Genomic DNA, 14756 nt, shown 5'->3' on the forward strand with positions numbered 1-14756 from the left:
GCCAAAGTTGGGTTTGGTAACTCAGTAGATCATTGTGTGTGTCCTGACCAGGTCACTTCTGACTGGGAAAAGTGAAAGCTCCTGAAAGCTGCCCTCTGGGATGGTCCCAGTTGCTGGTGCTGGCAGAGGCTGCCGTGAGCCCTGCGGCACAGAAAAAGGTTGTGGGCAAAGGACGCGACTTTGAGGCCCGAAGGCCGAGGCAGAGCGCACGTGGCAGTTGGCGGGAAACTGAAGGGGCGGAGCCGCGGCTCCTGTTTCGAAGGCGCGGATCCGGGAGCTTTGCGGCTGCCGAGCGCCACGTCACCGAGCAGTTCTCCCTCCCCTCGCTTCGAGTCGCACGCGCGGAAGTAAACACCTTCACGTCATCAGGGCGCGTCTTCGCCTTTCCCCTCCCATCTCCTCAGATCGCTGGACGTGCTCACCTCCTCTCCGGGCCAGGTCTATGTCCCGGTTTCCCGCCGTCGCGGGCAGGGCGCCAAGGCGGCAGGAGGAGGGTGAGCGGTCTAGAGACCTCCAGGAAGAGCGGCCCTCGGCTGTTTCCATCGCTGATAGAGGTGCGGTCCGTGGGACGCTAAGGAAGCTAGCGGGAGTTATGGCATGGGGTTCTGGGGGGGATAAAAGTGTTTTTTAACCAGGCAGAGAAGAGAGGGGAGGAAGCCGCGGCATACTCCTGGCTCTCCAAGCCCGAGACGAACTTTGCGTCCGATGAGCACTTTGGCTTAGAGGGGGGCGGTCCCAGACGCAAGTTGGGTGATAACCTTACTTGGAGGCAAAAAAGTGAACCACAGCAGCGAAACGCGTCCTGCTCTTAAACAGGCTCGTAAAGCCTTTGTTCTCTACCCGTTCATCCCACCCCCCCGCCCTTCGTCGGGCCGCCAGCCTGCCTTTGGGTACGGTATGAAGGGAGCCAGTTTCCAGGAGCCAGTTTCCATGGTTACCCACCACTTGGCCTTCTGGGATATCAGTCACTCTGAACAGGGACCTAACTTGAACCATGAATCAGAAGCAAACACAGGTGGCTTCTAATTCAGCTGAGTTTTCTGCCGTGTTCCAGTTTTTGGTCTGTTCAATAAAATTTGAGTTTTGCGTTTCTGTGTAAATATGCATGTGTATACGTTGCCTTGTGCTAGACCTACTTTGTCAAGTACTTTGAGCTATGTATTAACAAATACTAAAGTTGTTAGATCTCACTAAAAAGTTGTTCTGGGCTTATAAACTCTTACTTATGAATTGTACGTAGGCTATTTAACTATTTAACTGAGAAGTTATGGATTGATAATTTCCAGACCTGAAATTCTGTTGCTCTTTTCTTTTCAGATCTGAGACATTGTCAGAGATATCTTTACGGGCCTTTTAATTGCACAGTTGTTTTTCTGTTGTTACAGAAGAGAAAGGATGCACATCACAGGAGGGAGGAACTACTCCAACTTTTCCTATTCAAAAACAAAGAAAAAAGCTTATTCAAGCTGTGAGGGACAATTCATTCCTAATTGTTACTGGAAATACTGGAAGTGGTAAAACAACTCAGCTCCCCAAATATCTGTATGAAGCAGGTAATTTTATTCTGGGATAGTGTTGGGAATATTTAGAAAATATGCTCTTCTTTAAGGCCAGTAGGTTGTTCTGCATAAATACTCACTGTTTGTTCTACTGTTAGTTGGCACACCCTCCCTAAGTCTTCCTTGCTTCTTTTTGGTCATATTTTGGATTTACAAATGACTTAGGATGGCATTTTTCCAGTTTTAATTAACATAATTAATCCAAACAGGTAGACATTAATTTTTTCTATAGAGTGAGGCTGGCTTACAGTAGACTGTTAACCATTTGAAAACCTTTTGAGGGGAAAGGACATGCTGATGTCTGTTCCTGACGTGAGTATTTCCTGGTCCTTTTTTTGCAGCTTTATCAGGTGTATATTTATCCCCTGGTTCTCCTACCTCTGAGTAACCTAACAAATTACCCTTAAAGTGTCTTTTGCTTCTTTACTCTTGGTGAAGAGTAAAAAATTATATTAGGTATGAGTCACATAAAAAGTAAAAATTTCTTAGGTTAATATAGTGCATCAAATCTAAAATCCCATCTGTTAAGACATACTATTATTCTATATTTTATTAAGCAGGTAAAGATGTCAACAATTGTAAGATGCATTTTTGTTTCCAAAGATAATAAAATGACATAAAAATGCCTTTAGAACCTATGAAAAGTGATATAATGCTGTTGCAGTCTTACTTCTGTGGCAAAGGTAAATTTATTTTAGGAAGTGTGTGGATTTATAGATTCCTAAGTTTTAAAATTTTTGGTTTCCTCTTTAGACAGAAATGGAAAAAAAAAACTACCTTACACTTAAGAGACACATTTGGGATGGAATGGTTATTAATATGTGCTATTTTCATTAATATTTAAATTTCCATGGTTTTAATGTAATGAATTATGCTGTTAATTTGCAAGGTTTTCATTTAGAAACATTTAGGCGTTCATATTGATTGATCAGAAACAGTTTGGCTCTAGTAGGAAGAAACAGCTGCTATCATTGTTGAGTTTTTTACCTCTGCTTTTGATAGGCTTTTCACAGCATGGTATGATTGGTGTGACTCAGCCACGAAAAGTGGCTGCCATATCAGTTGCTCAGAGGGTTGCCGAAGAAATGAAATGCGCTTTGGGATCAAAAGTAGGATACCAAGTTCGTTTTGATGATTGCAGCTCTAAGGTATAAAAGTTTTGTTGGCATTTGTTTAAGTTCTGTAAATTTACAGAAAGAGGGGTGAAAATTCTGAAAGATATCAACTTCAAAATTTCATGTATAATTTAAAGACCCAAAGCCTCAGAATTAATTTTTTTTGCTCATTGTTAATGCTTCTGCTCTGAAATGTCTGATATTTATCCCATTTTCTCCTCACTTTATAAGTGACAGTCATATTTAATTTTTTAATACATTTGCTATGTTGTGTAACTGTCACCACTATCTTTTCATCATCTCACACAGAAATTCTGGATCTGTTGAACAATAGATTGAAAGTCCCCATCTCTCCTTCCACCTTGTCCCTGTTAATCTCTAGTCTACTTTCTCTTTCTACATATTTGCCGTACCTAGGCACCTTCTATAAGTGGAATACATTGTTTTGTACTTTATTTCACTTAGCATGTTTTTCAAAGTAGATCCATGTTCTGTGTTTGTATTCTTGAAAACTGACAGTTTAATTGGCAATTAACAAATATTTACTGTATATATTTTATATATATAGCATCAAGTTAAAAAATTTTAATAGTTAGGATTTACATTGCCTCAGAATTTCTTAATCTTGTACCAGATACAAAACAATCTCATATTTACTTAGTATGTTTAATGGGAATGGCTATCAGATTAACTTTCCTCCAAATCCTGGTTTCACCTTCTTAATGGTCACTGCTGGGAATTTTTCTTCCTTTTGTCTAACCTTGTTTTATGGCTTGCATTACTGTTACATCCTTATTTTCACCTTGTTTCATGCTAATCTACTGACGTTATTTTGTTTTATAGAAGAATGGTCAGGGAGGAGGAGAGAGTGAGTGGGAAGTATGCACTTACCATTTTCTCTGTCTTTTCCCCTGAATTGTTTAAAACAGTGACTGAGGCAGGGAGATGAATTCCATTTCATTGTTGTTTGCCTCACCTTGCGCATCCAAAGCCATTGCATTGTCTTGTCACTTTCCACTGACTTTATTTTATCTCCTTATCAGTGACTTTTGTTGCTCTGTCCTGAAACACTCATCTTAGTTCCTCATCCTTGTCTCTGTGTAGATCACACATTTCATAATTTACCATCTTTATTGGAATATTTTATATATTCTTTTATTTAGATTTGTTCAATGACTTAATATCTGTACACTTGGGGGAAAAAGTGTGGTTGGGGGATCCAGTGTTCTGGTACAGTGGATGTGGGCATCTCAAATTGTAGTACCCATTTGAATTTCAGCTACACCACTTCAGATCTAGCTCCCTGCTAATGTGTCTGGGAAAACAGCAGGTGATGACCCAACTATTTGGATCCTTGCCACCCATGTGGGAGAGGTGGCGTTCCTGGCTCTTGGCTTTGACCTGGCATGGCCCTGGCTCTTGCAGGCATTTGGAATGAACCAGTGGGTAGAAGATATCTCTCTGTGATTCTGACTTTTGAATGAATGAATATATCTTCGAAAAATATATAGCTGAGGAAGTAGTTGTGAATTTCTGTGATGCCCTAAGTTGATATACTCTGCTGTTTGGTAGGAAACAGCAATCAAATATATGACTGATGGATGTTTACTGAAACATATTCTGGGAGATCCAAATCTTACCAAATTCAGTGTCATTATTTTGGATGAAGCCCATGAGAGAACTCTTACTACAGTGAGTATTTTAATGTATTTTTTTTTATCAGCAAATAGTTAGCTTTTTGATAAAGCTTTACACTATATATAGAGAATTACCTCTTCTTACTTACATTTTAGTCCTAATTAGGATAGTAGTATATTTTAAATAGGTTGGCTCCTAGATACACTTGTGACTTACTAGATTTTTCTTTCAGGATATCTTATTTGGTTTATTGAAGAAGCTGTTTCAAGAGAAGTCTCCTAACAGGAAGGAGCATTTAAAGGTGGTGATAATGTCAGCAACTATGGAATTAGCCAAGCTCTCTGCGTTTTTTGGAAACTGTCCAATATTTGACATACCTGGAAGACTTTATCCAGTCAGAGAGAAATTCTGCAATTTGATTGGCCCACGAGACAGAGAAAATACTGCATATATTCAAGCGGTATTGGCTTTGTTTTTCTTTTTAAATACATGATTCTAATTAGTTAGGCAGTTTGGTAATTCATTTGCTTTGTGCTATTTTAATCACAGCCCTCATAGGTCCTAGTGCTTTTGGGAACCAAATTTAATTTTTCTGTGGACTGAAAGGAGGTGATGGTAGGGGAATGACTGTTTTTCCACTAGAACATTATGCTTGTGTTTCTTGTTTTAGATTGTAAAAGTGACCATGGATATCCATTTGAATGAAATGGCTGGAGACATCTTGGTTTTTCTGACTGGTGAGCATTTTGTGTCAGGTTCAATAGTGTTCCTTACTTGTAAGAGGGGAATGTGGTGCCAGGATGTAGTGCTACCTCTGTTAGGGTATCTGTGCTCTTCTATAGCTTTTTAAAATTATCTGAATAGTTTTAGATAAAATATGTGTACAATATAAGGGTCATTTAGTAAGTACATGTAAAGTACACTGACCTTTCAGTAGAAAGAAATTAAGTAGTAAAGTATTATTTTTATTGGTCTACTGTATATAGATCTATTACCTGACTAAATAGTCCTGAGTCTGAATGATTAATTCTGTTCTTTGAGAAGACATCCTCCAGCTATTTTCTTTGAGTGGTAGGATGGTGCTTTGTGATAGCAGTACCTAAGTTGTGGAATCCATGTGTTAGAGACAAGCTGAAGGCTTTTTTTTTTTTTTTTTTGAGGTTAAAAAATAAATAGGACACTTAAATTCCAGCCTATTGTAGCTTTTAAAGTAGCAGTATCCTACTAATGTTAATGAGTCATTTCATTTCTGCTCAGCTACTCTGCCTCCTGCTATTGTCTGAAGTAAGACATTATAACAGTCTCTTTGCCTTTTGTAGGTTACTGAAGTGTTTTGAAATATATCTAAATTCCATTCTTGGATTAGTTTTCCTATGTTAACAATTTTATGAGTCATCTTCACATTCTGGGTTAGCAACATGAAAAGCTTGAAGATGATAAAGAATTTTTATTCCTTGAGAAATTTAAATTCCTCGGTGTTTCATCTATTTTAAATTTTATTGTTGAGATTTGTTATATCTCATTTGATCTCTTTTAGATTAAATGAGAAATATAATTATTTGCAAAGCTAATTTTAATCAATATTTTTAAAAAATCTTTTAGTCAGTGTTGCTCTTAAATTGCTGAAGTTATTTTTTTTCCCCTCCCATTTCAGGCCAGTTTGAAATTGAAAAAAGTTGTGAGTTACTTTTTCAGATGGCAGAGTCTGTTGATTACGATTATGATGTTCAAGATACCACCCTAGATGGCTTGTTAATATTGCCGTGTTATGGATCTATGACAACAGGTAATTCCTCACTAGTCCAGAAAATTCGATGATTTAGGAAAAAAACTCTTGTTGAATAATCACATATATACAGACAAGCTCATGGGTCTTAAGTATTTAGGTCAACAATTTTCATTAACTGACCTTACCTTTGTAATTAATGCCCCAATCATGAAACAGAACATTAAGAAAACAACATGTCTTAAGAAAAATGATTTTTGGTTGAAATCTTTTCACATTTACTTTTTTAAGAGCCTTGAATATTCATCCCTCAGTGTTGTTAAGAGTGGACTGTGTCCTTTCCCTGCAGAACAAATATATTGGCGGGAATTCTTTGAAATTAAAGGTGTAATTTCTTGATATTAGTACTGTAAATCAAGCCTTAACTTGCCACTGCCACAGAATTTCTAGAAATTTGATCTGAGAGATATATCTAAGACCAAACACAGTAAATTGCTTTCTTTTTAAGTAGTCATGCATTAGTCTGCTTTTCAAGAATGATCTTGTTTTATGAATTCAAAGAGCAAATCCAAACTCTTCTTTGAATATTTGGCGATGTATTGTTGAATGAAGTGTAAAATTTCTTTCATAAAACTGTTTCGTTCTGGCATTTAACTTGTAAAGCTAAAAGGAAATTAACCTTAGCCCCCTATTTAAGTTTGATTTGTATTGACACATATTTTTATATTTTACATGTTTTGTAGTTTTTGTTGATTAGGTAATTCTTAATATTTTATTAACAATTAAGTTTTAGAATGTATGTGTCAGTAAAGAACCATAGAAATCTTTTGTAGTATTACATAAGCCTTTGCTAGTAATATTGAAGCTCAGATCTCTTTTTTTAGATTTTTACATGTTCAAGGGAATTCTTAAAGTCAGTTTTGGACTATTTCAGGTGATCTTTCTTTGCTAGAGATTTGATTAACTGACTTTTATTATTATTTGTAACTGATAAATTCAAAACCCAAATGGTTACCTTGTTATTAACCATTAATTAAATATATGCTTATTTCTCTATGAAGTAATAATTTCATTCTGCCACATTGAAAATAATTTTCTGTATCTGTTTTTGCTTCTTGATTAGCCCTCTGAAAACTTTAAGTACTATTAAAATTTGCTGGTGATCTCTTTTCAAATATATGTCTTTTTTCTATTTGTTTGTATCTTGATTTTATGATAGAAATGATAGCATCTTCATGAAATCTTGTCTGCTTAGTTAATACATAATTATCTGGTTCTCCTGACTGCTCTCTCTCTCTCTGTTGCCAGCCTCCTCTCCTTTCTACCTTTGTGCCTCTGTAATTGTGACTGTTAAGGTTTCTTCTTTAGCTTGCAGTTTTCTGTTTTGGAGAGGTTGACCCAGAGCTCACCTTGGCAATTCCGTGGTGACTCCGGAGCTGTCTCTAGTTCAGTCTCACTCCTCAACTCTAGAGCTCCTGGGTCTACCCCTGTGCTTTCTGCTCTGTGCATGCTATTACTGAGATTCAAGTGGCAGTTCCTACAGGTTTTCTTTGACCTTTGTTTTGTCCTAATCATCTATTCATCTTTTTCTTTTTTTACCGACTGCTAGAGTTGGGATCCTCAATTCACTTTCCTGACTTGTTCATATATCCTATTTGTTTTCCTTGATTTAATTTACCACCCTCTTGTAGTAGTAAATGTAGACTTCCAAAAGCACGGCTCTGATGTGTCAGTCCTCTGTTGGGTATCTTCAGCTATTCCCAACTGAATTAAAATGCCAGTGTTGTAACCTGGCATTCATTATCCTTCCAGATTGAATTCAACCTGCACTCAGCCTTATTTCCCAATGCATCTGATTTTCTGGGTTGGTATATACGTATAAATGGTAAAGGTGTTTGACTAGGTGTGAATAGACCCATTATGAATGGGGTTTGTTTATTTTAGTTTCCCTTCTGATTCTGAGGTCACTATCAAGAGTGAGCTACTGGTGACCCATTATGAGCATAATCACATTGTTGTAATTTTAATAGTATACAGAGGCATTGAGGCGGAGCTGATGAGATAGTAATGGATGAGGTGGAGTTGGATGAAGTGGAGAAGAAAAGGGCAGGTGCTTGGGATCTTAGACTTTCATTTTTAGCTTTATTAATACCACATAACACTTTTTTCTTGATTGTTGATATTTTGGGTATGGGGAGAGATACTTTTATAACATCATTTCTTTTATTTCATTTTATTCTTAAGGGACAGAAAACTTGCCCTTGGGAGTAAGAAGAGGGAAGAGAGATTTCCTGCCTTTTACCTATAATAAAGGGGCTTCAAAAATGCCCCAAGGCTAGGCTGAATGACTAGGTAAAACTGATGAGGTGAATATTTTATATTTGCTATTATTTCTGAGCTGGGCACGATAGTGACTGCCTATTTGAGTGGAACATCTTAAGATACATCTTAAGATACCAGCGCTATGGTGTAAAAGGTTATGCCTCTGCTCACAGTGCTGGCATCCAATATGGGTGCCAGTTCGAGACCTGGCTGCTTCACTTCCACTCCCTCTCCCTGCTGATGTGCCTAGGAAAGCAGTGGAAGATGACCCAAGTGCTTGGGCCCCTGCACCCATGTGGGAGATCCAGAAGAAGCTCCTTCCTGGCTTTGGCCTGGCCCAACCCTGGCCTTTGCGGCCATTTGGGGAGTGACCTAGTGGATGGAAGATCTTTCTCTTGCTGTATCTCCAACTCTCTAACTCTGTCTTTCAAATAAATGAAATTTGTTCTTTTTTTAAAGTTACTTCTCTAAAAAATATCAGAAATTCTTATCAAATGTGGAGAGGTGCAGTAGAGTCTCTCTGCCAAGGTCCTTGCGCTGTGGGCTGGACTACCCCTAACCCTTCCTCCTTTTGTGGTATTCTCTCAGGCTCCTCCCTCTTTTTTTTTGTGACTGCTATATCCTTAACTTGAATTTCTTCTTTCCTTTTTACTCTCCCTTCTCTCTGGCTGAAATTGTGCTGTTTCATGTCTAGTGTATTTTGTTGCTGGTGTAGCAAGCTCCATACAAACCTTTCCTGATTTTACTCCTGACTACTAGTTTTGATCTCTTTCTCATTTGAACCTCTTTGTGCTTTACTGTATCTCTGGCACTTAACACCTTCTACCTTGTGTTGTGGTAATCTTACCCCTTCTATGAGATTGTGAACTTCTTGAGTGCAAGCATACTCTATGATTAAATGTTTGTTAAACTGAATTCTACTTTTATACTGTTTACTAATATTATTTTAGTATCTTGAATCAAACATTATAAATATCTTCAACAGCTGGGAAATCTCTCTACCTACGTCTTTCAAATAAATAAAAAATAAATTTTATTTCTAAAACCTTTGTTTCTTTCACGCTTTACACTCTGCTAAATTCCCTATCATTTCTACCTTGTCCTGCATCTAGGAAAAGCTGAACCCCAGAAAAATTTATGAACTAAAATATACCAGTTATTTTATGAATGGGACATATTTGTATTGTATTAGAGAATTTTAGCACTGAAAGTGATTATCTAAGTTAGGACTTCTTAGCCTTTGTTAAGAGTAGAGAACTCCGATTTCTCTAAAAAGGGGATAAAAACCACAGATTTTTTTCCCCCCAAGAAAAATGCACATATACTCACATATGTTTTTGCATAATCAGACTATTTGCATAATAGTCTGAGATCACATTGCTCCTGAGATCACATTGTGAAACTGCATTTGAAAACCGGTTGTTTAGTAGGTGGAGATAGAACAGTGCCTGTATTTACAGAATACATGAACGAAAGGAAAGGAGCTCTACCTTGAGTTAGTGTACAACGTTTTAAGTGGAAGAACTGCTCATATAGATAATTATATAAATTCAAATATAGTTTTATTTTTTCTCTTTTGTCTGCAAAACAAAAACATTACCTCAGAATGGGAAGTGCAATTTGGCTTGGTCTAGGGTAGTTAGATGTGAATATTGAAGAAGTGGAGGATTAAAGTTAGTGAGCTTTGTGTGAAAGCTTTGTGGAATATCCCTTAATGAGAAAACTTTTCTTTTGTCTTAAAAGGAAATATATATAGTGATACATGTTTTTATTATTTAGCTTTTTTTTAAAGCAAAAAACAGGGTTATATTTTATATGCTATCTTATATTTTTCTTTTTTACCTTTGCAGAAATTTTAAAAGTGTAGAAAAGTACACAATCCACTTCCTACTGTTCAGAATTAACACACTATTAGTGTCTCGGCATATTCCAATTTTAAGAAAAATTACATAATTGAGGGAAAGTGATACTGTACAGAATTATGAAGTTAAAGTAAAGAACTCATCTCAAATATTCATTCAATAGCAACTTTTCTTTAACATCAGGAAAAATCTTATTCAGACCTCTCTGTGTGTATGTATGTACACACAGATATAGATGAGTTGATAGAAATACATTTTTGAAGTGAGATTATTCTGTAAGTTGCTTTTTTAAAAAAAGTGTTTGCTCTTATTTGCATTTACTTGAAGGAATAAACCTCAGGTAAATCTTTCTTTACCAAATGAGATAGTATTTTATGAAAATTGCTTTGAGGATTAGAAGATGAAAAATATTAAGTTTAAGTCAATTTCTTTATAGAACATATTTGATTAGATTTTGTCTGTTGGCTCCCTAATTTGAAAGATGAAGACAGTAAGCAGTACTTTGACTCTTCTATATCCTCTCTTTCTAATTTTTTGTTATTTTCAGTGTTCACCGAAAGTCTTTTTACCATGGTTTCTCTGTTCCTAAATTAGTTTGAAAATTTTTAGATGGAGTAGATTTTAACTTTTTTTGAAAAATAAAAGGGCTCCTGAGTGCTGTGCTTTATTTATTTATTTTTGGGTTCTTTTGTGTCTGAGAATGTCTGGCTTTTGCCTTTATACTTACACTACATCTCGGCTGGGTTTTATGTTCTTGGGTCACACTTTCTTTTCCTTAGAACTTGGTAGACGTTGCCCAGTTGTCTTCTGGCATTGAGTGTTGCTGCGGAGAAGTCTGAGGCCAGCCCGATTTTTTTTACCCTTGTAAGTGATTTGCTTTTTCTGTCTGATTACCTGAAAATTTCTATTTTTATTTTCAAAGTTCAGTAGTTATAATCAGGATTTTTGGGGGGATGTTAAGTGTTTTCTGTTAAAATTCCCTGAAATTTGATGTGTTCTTTTGTTTTTTAAATTTTAAAAATTATCTTTTTATTTATTTTAGAAGCTGAGAGAGTGAGAGAGGAAAGAGTGAGCTCCCATTTGCTGGTTCACTCTCCAGATGCTTGCAATGGCTGGGGCTGGGCTGGAACTGGGAGCTGGGAATGTAACCTAGGTCTCCCGTATGGGTGGCAAAAAGCATTTGAGCTGAAGAGTTCTTTTTAAAAATGAACTTTATTGAGATAAAATCTACATACAATAAATAAAATATGCCTATTTTAAATGTATAGTTCATTAAGTTTTGATAATATACTTGTGTAGCCATCAGAACTGCAAACATGATGAAGAACATTTCTGATGTGCTCTTTTGATCTGCATATTCAGTTCTTCAGTTCAGGGAACCTTTTCTTTTTTTAAAAAAACTATTTATTTGAAAGAGTTACAGAGAGACAAGAGAAGACTTCATCTACTGGTTCACTTCCCAAATGGCCATAATAGCCAAAGTTGGGCCAGGCCAAAGCCAGGATCCAAGAGCTTCTTCTGGGTCTCTCACATGAGTGCTGGAGCCCAAGTAGTTTTGCCATCTTCTGCTGCTTTCCCAGGTGCATTAGCAGGGAACTGGAGCAATTAGCAGAGAAGTGGAGCAGCTGTGACTCGAACTGGCGCCTGTATGGGCTGCTGGCACAGCAGGCAGCAGCTTAACCTGCTAAGCCACAGCGCTGGCCTCGGGGAAACTCCTAGGTGGCATCTTGAATGTAATGTGTGTCCCATTGTTTTGTCCTTCTGTTTCAGGGATCCCAGTTATTCTTAGGTTGGGTTGTCTCTGCCTTCCATGACTTTTAGTTTCCCCTCTAATATCTTTGTCTTTTCCAGCTACATTTACTTATTACCTCAAGCATTTCTCTATGTCAGGAGTTCGATTTTTAGCCCTATTAGAGGTTTCAAGGTACTTTTGGTTCACATAGATGACTTCTAGGAATAGGGCAGAATTTGAGCTGAGCAGTATTATACCTTTTTATTCTGCTCCAAAATCATCTTTTTTTCTTTTTGATGGGAAGTTTTTTGAAGTTTATAACTTAAAATTATGTTCCTTGTACACATGCACACACACACACACATTTATACTTTGAGCTCTTTTTTGGAGGAAATTTGGACCATTTCTATGAGAAGGGTTTATTTGGCCTTAACAGATAAATGTTTTGTTTCTTTTTTCTTTCTTTCTTTCTTTTTTCCATATGCATCTTTTTTGTTTGTTTGTTTGTTTGTTTGACAGGCAAAGTGGACAGTGAGAGAGAGACAGAGAAAGGTCTTCCTTTTTCCGTTGGTTCATCCCCCAATGGCCACTGTGGCCAGTGCGCTGCGGCTGGCGCACCGTGCTAATCCAAAGCCAGGAGCCAGGTGTTTCTCCTGGTCTCTCTTGTGGGTGCAGGGCCCAAGCACTTGAGCCATCTTCCACTGCACTCCCGGGCCACAACAGAGAGCTGGACTGGAAGAGGAGCAACCAGGACAGAATTCAGCGCCCCAACCGGGACTAGAACCCGGGGTGCCGGCACCACAGGCGGAGGATTAGCCTATTGAGCCACGGCGCCGGCCTGCATCTTTCTTAGAAGCAGTACTCCACTAGGAATGTTTAATGGTCTTTCATCTGTATCTTTATTTCTTGGTAGACGTTGGGACATCTTTTTTGCGTCTGCCAATTCTTCCTCCCTCCTTTATAATTTCTAAAAATAGTTTTTATTTGAGAGGCAGACACACGCACACACACAACTCCCATAACTCCCATTTCCTTGTTTGCTCTCCAGATGCCTGCAATGTCTAGGGCTGGGCTGAGGCTGAAGCTAGCAGCCATGGTCATGGTTTAGGTCTCCCACATGGGTGGCAGGATCCCAGTTACTTGAGCCATTGCCTCACAATGTTTGTATTATTAATAAGCTTTTATCAGGAGCTGAAACTGGGAATCAAACCCAGGCACTCTAATTTGGTACAAGGATGTCTTAACTTTATTTTAACTGCTAGGCTAATTGCCTGACTCTTTCCCTCCTCTTTTTAAAATAAAATCCTAGGTAATTACAAGTACTGGAATATGTGGTCTAGGGTGAGTCAGAATATTTCAGAAGTAGGAAAATCAGGGCATGGAGGTAATTAGGAGAATTTCTGTATCTTAATGAATTGTATATTTTCCCTTTCCCTTCCTGGAGAAAGAGAACTTGCTTAGGAATATAAGTATTTAATTTTTTCTTTTGTTAAAGATTTGTTTATTTTTTTGAAAGTCAGAATTACACAGCGAGAGGAGGAGAGGCAGAGAGAGAGAGAGAGAGGTCTTCCATCTGCTAGTTCACTCCCCAGTTGGCCACAACAGCTGGAGCTGTGCCAATCCGAAGCCAGAAGCCAGGAGCTTCTTCTGAGTCTCCCACATGGGTGCAGGAGCCCAAGGACTTGGACCATCTTCTATTGCTTTCCCAGGCCATATCAGAGAGCTGGATTGGAAGTGGAGCAGCCTGGTCTCGAATGAGTGCCCATATGGGATGCCAGCACTGCAGACGGCAGCCTAACTCACTACGCCATAACGCCAGTCCCTAGTTAACTTTTTTATAACACTTTATAAACAAACATTAAACCGGCATGTGTTTGCAACTGTAGAATATTGTAAAGTGTATGGGTGAAGGGTAAAATGTGAAAGAAATCTAATTCTTGTCAGAAAAGCAGTTTCAGAACTTTTTAGTTAATTGTGGTAAATAAAATGATAAGTGAATCTGAAATCTTGCTTGAAGGCCAAAGAAATTAGGAGCTTTTAGAAATGATTGAAAAGCAGACTTGAGAGTAGATAAGTATGTTTGGAAAGGACATTTCTTTTTCTTTTTTTAAAAATTATTTATTTATTTATTTGAAAGGCAGAGTTATAGACAGGCAGAGAGAGCGGTCTTCTATCCACTGGTTCACTCCCCAAATGGCTGCAACAGCCAGAGCTGCGCCGATCTAGAGCCAGGAGCCTGGAGCTTCTTCTGGGTCTCCCACATGGGTGCAGGAGCCCAAGGACTTGACCATCTTCTACTGCTTTCCCAGGCCATAGCAGAGAGCTGGATCAGAAGTGGAGCAGGCTGGTGCCTCGGCTCAATAGGCTAATCCTCCGCCTGCAGCGCTGGTACCCCGGGTTCTAGTCCCGGTCAGGGCGCCGGATTCTGTCCCGGTTGCTCCTCTTCCAGTCCAGCTCTCTGCTATGGCCCAGGAGTGCAGTGGAGGATGGCTCAAGTGCTTGGGCCCTGCACCTGCTTGGGAGACCAGGAGAAGCACCTGGCTCCTGGCTTTGGATCAGCGCAGTGCACCGGCCGCAGCATGCCAGCCGCAGCGGCCATTGGGGGATGAACCAACGGAAAAAGGAAGACCTTTCTCTCTGTCTCTCTCTCTCTCACCGTCCACTCTGCCTGTCAAAAAAAAAAAAAAAAAAAAAAGAAGTGGAGTAACCGGGACTTGAATGGGCACCCAAATAGGATCCCGGCGCTGCAGATGGGGCCTTTAACCCACTGCGCCACTGTGCCGTCCTCAGAAAGGACATTTC

At 38.6% G+C, this 14756-nt stretch overlaps 1 protein-coding gene across 1 annotated transcript in view; it reads left to right on the forward strand.

Moving 5' to 3' along the window:
- Positions 1-257: 257 nt before the first annotated feature.
- DHX40 (DEAH-box helicase 40) overlaps positions 258-14756 on the forward strand; it is a 48602-nt gene continuing 34103 nt past the window's right edge. Inside the window, exons 1-7 of the mRNA XM_008271199.5 lie at positions 258-554; positions 1386-1553; positions 2562-2707; positions 4247-4366; positions 4545-4772; positions 4983-5049; positions 5967-6098. Coding sequence (XP_008269421.1) covers positions 443-554; positions 1386-1553; positions 2562-2707; positions 4247-4366; positions 4545-4772; positions 4983-5049; positions 5967-6098 — 973 coding nt within the window. The 5' untranslated portion in view covers positions 258-442. The remainder of the gene's footprint in view (positions 555-1385; positions 1554-2561; positions 2708-4246; positions 4367-4544; positions 4773-4982; positions 5050-5966; positions 6099-14756) is intronic.

This window comes from Oryctolagus cuniculus, chromosome 17 (genome assembly GCF_051225735.1).
Source record: "Oryctolagus cuniculus isolate XC-2025 breed Fujian yellow rabbit chromosome 17, ASM5122573v1, whole genome shotgun sequence".
NCBI lineage: Eukaryota > Metazoa > Chordata > Mammalia > Lagomorpha > Leporidae > Oryctolagus > Oryctolagus cuniculus.